The following is a 12,387-nucleotide window of genomic DNA, read 5'->3' on the forward strand; positions in this document are numbered from 1 at the left end:
TTGGAAGAGTGGAGGCGGTGAGGGAGAGAATGGGTTCTTGTAGAGAGTGGTAGATGGCGTTAGAGAGAGAAACTAGAGAGAGAAAGGGGTCGTTCTTATCTTCCCCCAAGCTTCAAGCAAACACCGAACCAAGCTCCGAAGCCGAACCTGAGAAGGTCTGCGTTGGGTTCAAGGGACCTTACTCATGCCTTCGCTTTCGTTTTCAAGGCCTTCCCTCCTTCGCTTTGGTTTAGTCGTAATTTCACACTTTAATTAATTAATTAATTAATTAATTACTAAATTAATATTGATTCCCACAATATTTTATTGGATTTATTTTGTTTTTCCACGCATTGGTTTCAAACTTTAATTAAATATATCATTAAAAAATATTTTATTTATTATATTTATTTTTTTAATAATTAGCCATGGTTAACAAAATTGTCGACCAAGGCAACAGAAATTTGATCGAAATTTAAATACGGCGTTTCTTAAATTGACTGAGAAAAACGTCACGACTTGTAGAGATGTTCATTTTCACTATGGGACCCGCTTCTAATAAGATGAAGAATAGAAGAGCGTGGAAGGAAAATTTTCTCACTCATTTATTTTTCTATTATTTTTTATAATATATATAGATATAGATATGTACGTGTGTGTATATATATGTGTGTGTGTTCCCTTCTTTTCTGCTCGTATGCATGACCACAACCAGGCTTAGAGAGTATGATAACGATGCTTGCCTCGTGTTCCTTATAAGGGTGTGGAAACCTCTCCCTAGTAGACGGATTTTAAAACCATAAGGCCAACGACGATATGTAACGAGCCAAAGCGGACAACGATGGACGGTGTGCCAGCGAGAATGCTTGACCCCAAAAGGGTGGATTGTTACAGATAAGTAGGTCATGCGGTGTTTCAGGGATATAAGAGAATGTCGAGCCATCAAGTGCCAAATGGTCGGGTTTGACGTTTGAGTATGATTGATCTCCATGCTAAGATTATTTAATTTACAAACTCAAACATCGGGTCCAAAATGTGTCGTTCCCTAAACCTAACTTACCGACACCTTTACTAAAAAACGTCCGATTACAACTTAGGGTATTTGGACAACTAATTTCTTTTAATAAGAAAATGTTGAATAGCATACCCGAAACTTTAAATATTCGTCGTTTAGAAATGACGACTTAAATTTGGCTACCTAATCGAACCAATACATAACATATGTTGTAGGCCAAGGCTTAGGCAAAATTTATAATAAAGTTGGTGCCTATATCATATCATGTTTGGATTTAGTTTATTTTGGAAATAAAGACATATTAAATTATAAAAATTCAAAAAATAGAGCTAAAAATTGCCCGATAATCCAATAAATATCTATACATTGTTTTAGTTTATCGAGTCGAGTTAGATTTAAACGATGTTACAAAATATATATATATATATATATATATAGCCTGAGTTTACGAGGCGAACGAGCGAAGCGGCTCGACTGACAGTATAGTGCCCCCACCAGAGAAGGCTAAGACATGGTCATAAAGCGTGGAATGAAAGACTCGAAAGGGATCAGGTTTCTCATCCCGACCCTACTATCATTATGCCTTTGCAATCTTACTTGGTTTATGAGTAAGTAGAGTAGCTCGACTGTCAAGCTGCTAACTCCTTCTTTTGCCTGTTCGCTGCTACAAAGGCTAATGGAAAATTTTATATATATATATATACCATCACGAGTTCTTTCAACATTGTCTTGACTCACGTGTTTCCTAAATAAGCTCTCGAAAAGTCACCTAACGTAAAATTGCTCTAAACTAAGCACGGTAAACTTTGAAGTTCTTACGGTTGACCAACTGAAAAATGAAGATATAATCGTTTGAGAGTCAGATATAATCTCGATTCATCGCAGCTGGTTCAAATATTAAAATTAATGAGATATATTTATTATTATTATTATATTAAAGAATATATATATATATATATATAGATATATATGTATGTATATGTATATGTATATGTATGTATGTGAGTGACGTCCATAGTTGGAAGTTGAGTTGACTTTTGGACAGACATGAAACCATGGTTTAGTATTTTACCCCTATCTGGTTTCAGGTGGGGCAGGCAATATTTATTTAAACAACCTATCAATTATTTTTCCTTCGATTTAATTAATTAATTAATTTGGTCGGCACGAGGGTCATCCAATGGTATAAGACGACTATTAAAAAATTGTTAACTAATTATTAATAGTGAACTGATTAGATTGAACAGTCGTATATGTGTTATGAAATTGGAATAATTTCGATTGAAGGGTTTGTATGTGTGTGATTTGAAATGATTGTCGGAAAACCTAATAAACGAGCTAAGCTTTGAAGAGCTAGATTATATGGACCTCGACCCAAACCCCTATATTTGGAAATGGAAAGATTTTGGGATGTACGGTATTGAGCTATGATCAAGGGTGAAATATGATACATATGGTAAACCGTAATGGAAGACTAAATATTCTCAATACATCCGAGTAAAGATCTCGAGTCCAAATAAATGGACGACCGAGTCAAAGGAGTTGAAGTGGCTTTGAATTGAGGGGGCAATGGCCATGGCACTGGCACACCGCCCTTGACCTTCAACCACCTCTTTGGCTCCACCACTTCTACCTTTTTCCTTTTCACATCCCTTCTCAACTAGTATTGTTGCCAAGTGTTATGGTCATGTTTGTCGAATACGTGTTGTTTATAGCCGCATGCCGGATGTCTCGGTCATGCTTGTCTAGGACGTGTTGTCCATAGTCGTATGCACATTTCAATCTATTTTTATATGCTTTCATCTTGTATAGTCATTTACTATTTTATATTGTGCCAATACGAGAGTGCATGTGTAACGGCTCAGATCCATCGCTAGCAAATATTGTCCTCTTTGGGCTTTTCCTTTCAGGTTTTCCCTCAAGGCTTTAAAACGCGTCTGTTACGGGAAGGTTTTCACTCCTTTGTAAAGGATGTTTTTGTCCTCCTCCTCAACCAATGCCACATCCAATATCTGCTAGCGGTGGATATGGGCCATTACAAATGGTATTAGAGCCAGACACCAGATGATGTGCTAGCCTTCTCGCTGTTCCCCGAAGGGGGGTAGACATGAGGCGGTGTGCCAGTAAGGACGCTGGGCCCCAAAGGGGGGTGGATGTGGTGGTGGTCCCACATCGATTGAAAAAAGGAATGAGTGCTAGCGAGGACATTGGGACCCAAAGGGGGGTGGATTGTGATGTCTCACATTGGTTGGAGATGATAATAAATCACCTTTATAAGGGTGTGGAAACCTTCTCCTAGCAAACATGTTTTAAAGTCTTGAGGGGAAGCTCGAAAGAGAAAGCTCAAAGAGGACAATATCTGTTAGCGGTGGATCTGGGTCATTACAAATGGTATCAGAACCAGACACCGAACGATGTGCCAGCTTTCTTGCTTTCCCCAAAGGGGATAGACACGAGGCGGTGTGCCAGTAAAGACGCTAGGCTCCAAATGGGGTGGATTTGGTGGGGGTCTCACATCGAATTGGAGAAAGGAACAAGTGCGAGCGTGGGCGCTGGGCCTTGAGGGGGGTGGATTGTGATGTCCCACGTTAGTTGGAGAGGAGAACAAAAATACCCTTTATAAGGGAGTGGAAATCTTCCCCTAGCAGACGTAAGCCCGAAAGGGAAAGCCCAAAGGTACGCATATAGTATGATCGGTCACCAATATTATGTCTACACCCACCATGACTAAAATGACCCAAAATGTACTGTAGAGGAATATGACTAGTCGTCCCTTCTTCCTACCCGAGTTATATGTTGTCGTTGTTGCCTAATCACTTTTAGCTTATAACATTGTTTTCAACGTATTTCCTCACTCACATTTTTCAAAACATCTCTCAAACGTGACTCGAGGCTCGAACATAAAATTTTTATAGTTAAACGTGCTTTACTTAGAGACTAAAACAATCATCTTTACATAAGAGCTCGGGCTTAAAACATTAGATCTAGAACGTTCTAGAAGATGGAAATGAAGTGGTTGAGAATGGAATGGATAGCGACATGCTTACATTTACATTTACATTTACATTATCTCTTCGTTTATAAATGCCCACTTCCATATATATATATATACATAAAGCAAACTGACCTATCTTTTTACCTATAATCGAGAATCGAACATTGAAGCTGTGAGATTCCACATTAGTTGGAGAGGGGAACAAAACATCGTGAAGAAACGCGTTCTAAAATCGTGAAGCTGACGGTGACACGTAATGGAACAAAACAGACAATATCTATTAGCGTAGGGTTTGAGTTGTTTTAGAAACATCGATGTTTGTAATGATAGTTGATGTCTTATCCTCTGCACGTTAAATATGATATTTGAATTGCATAACAAAACAATATCATGAGATTTAAAAGTATTACTTATGGTTACGGGCATATCTCGATCTGCTCGTATCAAATTATTAAATACAAATTCTAAATATTTTTATGCATTAAAATAAAAATAAAATTAAAGGGATTGTTATTTAATTTATTATTATTATTATTTTAAAAAGCTACATTCATACTTAATTTACTATGAAAATATAATATCTCTTATTTTAAGATAAATTTATTTAAATATTTAAAAATTTAATTTCAATTTAATTCAATAAGGTAATTTTTTAATTAAGTCTTTGTAAGTTTAATTAAGTCTTTGGGGTTTAAAAGTTAGAGGGTTGACTTGGTCAAAGAATGGATTGTGGGCTTTTGTTATGGGCCTTAAAACATATGAAGTTAATGGGCCGATGCATGTGTATTGGGCCTAGTTGAAGCCATTTTCTAACCTCGAGGTTTATACTACGTGGGGTGGAGATTTGAACGTTTGACTTTTTTGCTGAGGATTTACCTATATGACTCCCCGTTCAAACTCGCCTTGAAATTTTAGGGTTATGGCTCGGATCAGGATCACAACGAAAACCCTAAACCGTAAACTTGGCCAGAAGCAAATCTCATCTTGTGTCATCGCTACAGACCCCGATCACTAGACCACTAGCTCATCAAAGCCTATGAACACTACAATTAGCAAAATTCCGAGCATTAGATAGATATTTATAAGAATTGAATTATGAATTCCACCTAAATGAACTTACTTTTATCTTCTTCTCCCTTGGATTTGTTTGTTTCTCGAGTGTCTTTACATAAAGGAATCGTACGGACAAAATGAAAAAAGAAATGACTTGACACCAACTTTTACATTCATTCATACCTCTAGTCTTTATAGTACATGAACGAGCCGAGACTACATTCAAACGAGAACGCTCATGAGAATAAGATCACTAAGAAATACTTAAAAGAAATGAGAGTTACTATTTATACCAACAAGGTGCACCGTCCTTTCAATAGCTCAATCATAGAAACTCCATAGTTAAGCTTGTTTTACCTCGGAGCAACTCTATATTAGGTGACTTCTTAGAATTGACTCGTATGGCTCGGCTCATACTCCCGGGCCTCCAAGGTATTTATTTCCCCGTAGCATTATAATAATAATTCCAACAAATGCACATAATTTAAGCAATATGTCTAATAAATACACTAAAAAAACATTGACTAAAAACAAAATTATTGGTAACGTCGGAGAACAAAAACAAAAACATATTCGAAACTTTTAAGGATTATGTCAACAAAAACGCATGTTTTACTATAATTAAATTAATTAGTTGTTAACAGAAAAATTAGATAATTAATAAAATAAATAAATATTGGTGCGTCAGATCAGGAATCGACCGAGTCGTATGACTCGGACCGACACCGAGTCAGTGTCCGATCCGTTTTTGACGGCCCAAACCATTTTGTGGGGCCCAGCCGTTTCCTCCCGTTACGGTCTGTTCAGTTCCACTTGCCCGCTTCTTTTTCCCTCCAACTCAAACTCCCACTCATAATACGACGTAGTTTCGTTTCTTAAGTAATATTTTAATTAATTTATTTATTTTTTGTTTTCATATTAATTAATTGAGTATTTGTTTATTAGAGGAGTAAAACATCAGTAACTATATGGTTTTTTTTTTATTTATTTATAAAATATTATTTAAATAATTATATATAAATTATAACTTGCTTGTCTTTAAAGGAATAATGTACATTAAAGACAGAGGAGACAATTAATGAATTTTTAATATTTAATTTACTGTTCCTTGTTTTATAATAATAAATAATAATAATAATAAATGGTAATGTTTTTATTCTTTACAAGGTGAAAGTAAAAATTCACTTGAAGTTAAATACTTGAATAATAATTAATTTTAAGGGTGAAAAAGGGCACAAATAAAAAATAAAAAATTTAATTTTTTTAATTTCTTAATTAAAGATATTTTTTAAAACAAAAAGTAGATATTTTTCATATTTTACCCTAAAATTATAAATTATTTTAAAAAAATTTGAGCAAATTTATCTAAATGAAAGCCAAAACGGCAACGTTTTAAATACCGAAAATCATGAACGAAAGAAGAATGTCCAACGGCTAAACCGAGGATCTTAACTATAGTTAGTTGAAAACTAACCCTAGTTAAGCTGTCCCCACTAACATGTCGAAGCTTTATAAAGTTTCAGGCTCTCTCTTCTCTATAGCCATTTATTTGTTTCCGAAAGGGAAAGAAGAAAATCAGAGACTAAAAGAACCAGAGAGTTCAAAAGCGACGGCACACAAAAGCTTCACGAATTCATCACAGAGGAGAAGAAATGGCGTTCTATGGCGATGAAGACGACGTATGGAAATGTCCGAAACACCCTTCCAAACGGCGGAGGATCGGAATATGTCCTCTCTGCCTCCGTGACCGCCTCCTCACTCTCTGCCCTGACTGCGCCAACGTCCGTCCTTGCAACTGTTGTGTAACTACCACCACCATCACTACCTCTTCTTCTTCTTCTTCTTCCTCCTCTTTCTCTCGCTTCTCCTCCGCCGATGTTGCCTCTCTTGGATCCGTTGGCCGTCTCTCGAATCTGATTGACGGCGAGCCGGCCTTCCGCCGCTCTCGCTCTCTTGCTGCGATTCCGTTTCTTCGATCGAGATCGCGACTCGTTTCAGATTCGGATGACTGTTCGTCGTCTGGTAATAGTGCTAGAGCGTCGTCGTTTTGGTCGATTTTCAGGTCGAGGAGTAAGAGGAGCGGCCATGACAGCGGAAGAACCGAGACAGCAGCGGAAATCGAATTCAGGCGGAGAGAGAAGGAAGTAGCGGAAGTTGAAGAGGCGATGAGACGAACGTTGATGATCCGGTCAAGATCAGTTGTGGTTTCCGATTCTAGCGGGAGATTCGTCCGGCCACCAGTGAAGGCTAAGACGTGGTACTTTCCGAGTCCGATCAAAGCTTTTCGGCAATCGAAGATTTCAAAGGCCGTTCTCACGGAACGGTCTCCGTTACACAGAGGTTGAATCTCAACTGCTTTCGTCTCATTTTCGAATTTCAAATTTCAAATTTCGAATCGAAAATCTGAAGAACAAAAACAATATTTAAAAAAAAAACAAAGCAGAATCAGAAGCTGAAGTCGTAGTTGAAATTGAAGAATATGCATATTGTTACATTTTTCTTTTCTTTTCCTTTTGGCTCTTGGAATTCTGTGAACGAAAAGAAGTTTATGTAATTATTATTAGTGCAAGATTTGTGAATGTTCATCTCTGGTCATTGTCTGTAATATAGATGAGGGGCCAAGAATATGATGAATGTTAGAGAGATTGATTCTGATAAGGGAAAAGAAGAGCAATAATTGGGAGAAATAGGGACATTATTTGGTTCAAATGGGAGATTATTACCACTATATTTGATTTGGTGACATTTTGCCAAACTCCTTTATTTAGGGCAATGGGAAAGAAAGTGTTTGTAAGTTTAAGAATCTTTGGAAGAAGGGGCTTTTAGCTACCTCATATCTCATCATTATTTCTTCTTCCGTTTCATTTTTTGCCCTACTGCTTTATGTTTTAATCTCATTTTGTGTACTTTAAATCTTTAAGGATTGAAATTTTGGGGTTCAGATTTGTTCATAGGCTAATAGTGATTTTTCTTGGACCACTCTTAGAAGTGAAAAGTAAATAACCTAAATGTTGGATGATAAAAGTCTCACATCTCCTAATTTAGGGAATGATCATGTCTTTATAATAAAAGAATACTCTCTCCATCTCCATTGGTATGAGACCAAAGCCCAAAGTAAAGCCATGAGAGCTTATGAACAATATCATACCATGGAGAGTCGTGTTCGTGACGAATCACATGAGTAGAATCCATCGAGAAACATTTATTGGTTTTCAATATTAGAAATGTTTCTAAAATAATAAAAAACAAGAAATATGATATTTTAGGTCATGATCATTCTTTATGATTATATTTAATATCTTATTTAATAACCAAAAATAAATTTTATTTTCATCAAAAGTGAAAACTATAGACTTGATTAATGATTAGATTATTATTATATTTTTTCTTCAAAAAGAATAATTGAATTATCTTTATATCAATCATCATATTACTATTAACATATGATGCCAAATGCTAAGGAAAAAATATTATAAATTTCATTATTCTCTCCTTTTTTTTCTTTTTTTTTTTTCTTTTTAGAGGGTTTATTTATTTATTTATTTATTTTTGTTGCAACTTTATATTATAATTTTAAACCATAGTTTTGCCTTCTTTATATATATATTTTCAAAATATATATATTTATTTTTTTCAATTTTCTTTATATATATTTAAAGTTGTTAATCTAACATGGTATCAGAGTCATGCCCTAAACTTCGTCGTGTCAATAGATTGGTAAATCTTTAAATGTCGAACAAATGACTCCAAAAAGAAAAAGGAGTCAAGCCTCCTCGAAGGTACGAAGGCAGTAAAAAATGACTAAGACTCCAAAGGAGTCGAGCCTTGATTAAGGGGAGGCGTGCTTTGGGTTTATAAACAAAGAATACTCTCTCTACTGGTACGAGACCTTTTGGGGAAGCCCAAAACAAAGCATGAGAGCGTATGCTCAGTGGACAGTATCATACCAGAAGAGTGTTCATCTGGATATTTCTATCCAAAATTATTATTAAAATTGTTTGAAGTTTATTATTATTTTATATATATATTAAGGATTTTTTTAAAAAAAATTATTAATTTAGCCCATTTTATTTGATAGAAATGTAGTAATAAATGAAATAAATGAACAAAAAAATCTAGCAGTTTAGATTCTTGTTAAATAGAATCTAAATAATAAAATGATTTTCTTTATTTTAATTATTGATGTTGAATTTAATAATTGTTCCTATCAAATTACAAAATCAAAATAGATACAAAAGGAAACAAATAAAAATAATTATTAGATATTAAGACAATAATAAATATTATTTTTCATTTTTAGGATTTCAACAGTCCATTGTTCCCAATTTCTTCAATAATAATTAGAGCATTATTTAAAATAATTTGAAATTTTATATACATTCACATGCTTCACATTTTAAATATGAAAATAATAATAATAATAATAATAATGGACCTACTCGGGTCTACTACAGAGAGATTTTCATAAATGTTTCCCCCTTTAGGGACCTAGTGTCCTTGCTGGCACAGTGTCACAATCGCACTTTTAATGGCAGCCGACTCGCGATTGTGCGACACTCACTTTCCAACGACAAGTGAGCTAAGTGAATTCGTTCTTGTGTCGCCTACGGCCAAGCGACGTATACTCGAGCCTCTGGCCTCGGTTTTAAGAGAAGGTTTTAAAAAGCAAGGGCAGAGAGAGATTTTTGAAATAGACGTTATATAAGCAAGCAAGAGATAAATAACAACGGCTTACAGTATATAACCTTGGGTAGGGAGAAGTTGACAACTAGTCGTATCCCCCTATAGTATATTCTGAGGCATTTCATGTCTGACAGGCCTAGACATGATATTTCTGAAACATCGTACTTCCTAGAAATAAACACTAGAATATGAAAAGACATAAAGGGTCGAGCTTGTCATGGGCATACGGCCATGGGCAACACGCCTTGGACGAGCATGACCGTGACACACAGCACCCTGTGTCTGGTGTTTGGGTCTAGAGATTTTCATAAATGTTTCCTCCTTTATGGACCTAGTGTTCTCGTTGGCACAGCACCCTGTGTCTGGTGTCTGGGTCTAGGGATTTTCATAAATGTTTCCCCCTTTAGGGACCTAGTGTCCTCGTTGGTACAGCACCCTATGTCTGGGTCTGATATAATTTATAACAGTACAAGCCCAATGCTAGTAGATATTGTCTGCTTCGACCCGTTATGTATAATTATCAGTCTCATAGTTTTAAAACGCATCTACTATGAAAATGTTTCCATACTCTTATAAGGAATGATTCATTTCTATCTCCAACTGATGTGTAATCTTAGAACTACCAACAACGCTTTCAAAATGTATCATATACACCTTATGTTGAACGTTAACTCATACTGCATTAAATCGTAATTGCTAACCTTCGTTAATCACTATAGAGACCAAACCGAACTCGTACTTAAAAACACGTTATCAAATACAAATATAAGAACACAAACCCATGTGAAAAATAATAATTATGGTCCATTATTATTATTATTATTCATTTGTTTGTGTATTTATAATTTGGAAACGTTTATTTAAAGTATGAAGATGGAATATTTGTCGGGTGCAATGCATGGAGCAGACAGTACAGAGAACTTCCCTGTTCTAACCTTCTTGTCTCCATTTTATGTTTTTTTTTTTCCCTTTTTTTTCTATTTCTATGTTCCATTATTAAAACAAAATAAAATAAAAAAACATTTTTGTTACGAATCTTTGTCTACCAACTTAAGCAGCAGAGCTTGTGTGACAAGTATCGCACTCATCTCGAGAACATATTTCTTATGTCTTGCTTCGAGAGAATTTTGGTTTAAATTAACAATTTAGTTCTTAAACGGGTCCGATAGCTTCTTTATAAAGAAGAAATAGAAAAAGTAAGTAAATTCCTTTCGAGTTTTGCCTTCACCCTTACGTGCACTCGCCTTAGGCGAAGCCGATCCCACGCAACTAAAATAGTCGCTTCAGAGGTCGTGCAAACAACTTCTAGCTTCGCTAACGAATCCTGCCAGCTCCTGGGGCCCTCCAACACTAATCAATAATTGGGGTGGCTCGAGAGGTGCTACTTGTGGCACCAACATCGGTGGAAGTTCTACACTGTAATCTCCGTCTAAAAGAATGGTATCGTCCGCAGGTTCAACCCGATAAATTACCTTAGAATATGGTATTGGTTTTATTATTGTTATTTTAAGTTACAAGAATTAAAAAAAAAAAAATAATAATAATAATAAATAAAGGAATTTAAGTAAGTGATTGGTGGAGCCCACAGATCTAGTGAACACGTGTATAGTAGTGGATGAATATCCAAAGCCCAGCCCCAGGGGTTACCGGGGGAAAGCGGTGGACGAAGGAGGGAGGAGAAGTGGGGTCCACAGAGGAGGAACAGACCATGTGGGAGATGGGCCCCACCTTACACGTGACAACCTCCCCCTTTTTCCTTCTCTTTTTTTTTTTTTTTTTTTTTTTTGAGGAGCAAGGGCAAAAAAGTCTTTTCGCTTCCTATTTTTAATAAAATTAATTTTCGTGGGAACATTGATTTTCTGCTCGGCGACAGACATACGCATTACTCGCACACGCCCCTTTTAATAAAATGTATCTGATAAATTTTTAATTTTTAATAATTAATTAATGTATCAATTATAAAATTAGACATATTTTAATTTTTTTAAAAAATATATATAAATCATTAAAAAAAAACGTTTTGCAGACGTGGCAATAGAGTACTTTGTAAGTTTCACACGTAGACAACTTTTTTACTTTATAATTTATTACTAAAATATATAAATATTTATTCCTAAAATACATAAATTCTTGTGAGATCCCATGGAAGAGTGGAGAAGGAAGCATTACTGGGTGTTGAAACCTCTCCCTAGTAGACACGTTAAACCGTGAGGTTGATGACAATACGTAATAGGACAAAACGAACAATATCTGTTAGTGGTGGGCTGGGGCTGTTACAAATGGTATTCGAGCTAGACACTAGGCGATGTGTCAGTACGTTGGGCCTCTAAGGGGGTGGATTGTGAGATTCCACATTGGTTGGAGAAGGGGTCGAAGCGTTCCTCGTAAGAGTGTGGAAACCTCTCCCTAGCAGATGCGTTGTAAAACCATGAGGATAACAACGATATGTAATGGGCTAAAGCGAACAATATCTGCTAGCGGTGTGGAAATCTCTCCCTAATAAATCCGTTGTAAAACCGTGAGGCTAATGATGATCTGTAACGGACCAAAATAAGAGGATGGACCAAAATAAAATGTTATTTTAAGTATAGATGTTCATATGACTTGATAATTCGATCAATCTAGGCTACTTAACCCAAACTAAAATGAAAGCGGCACATTA

At 35.8% G+C, this 12,387-nt stretch overlaps 1 protein-coding gene across 1 annotated transcript; it reads left to right on the forward strand.

The window, feature by feature from the left end:
* The first annotated feature begins 6,630 nt into the window (after window positions 1–6,630).
* On the forward strand, window positions 6,631–7,481 carry LOC111800860 (uncharacterized). The gene has a single exon (XM_023684746.2). It carries the CDS (start codon window positions 6,695–6,697, stop codon window positions 7,385–7,387), a length of 693 nt encoding a protein of 230 aa, XP_023540514.2. The 5' UTR covers window positions 6,631–6,694; the 3' UTR covers window positions 7,388–7,481.
* The last annotated feature ends 4,906 nt before the right edge of the window (window positions 7,482–12,387 follow it).

The sequence above is a fragment of the Cucurbita pepo genome, chromosome 8, assembly GCF_057944985.1.
Source record: "Cucurbita pepo subsp. pepo isolate OVF chromosome 8, ASM5794498v1, whole genome shotgun sequence".
NCBI lineage: Eukaryota > Viridiplantae > Streptophyta > Magnoliopsida > Cucurbitales > Cucurbitaceae > Cucurbita > Cucurbita pepo.

Excerpts from the sequence above, each read along its gene's own strand:
- LOC111800860 (XM_023684746.2), top strand. The coding sequence starts at position 6,695 with ATGGCGTTCTATGGCGATGAAGACGACGTATGGAAATGTCCGAAACAC.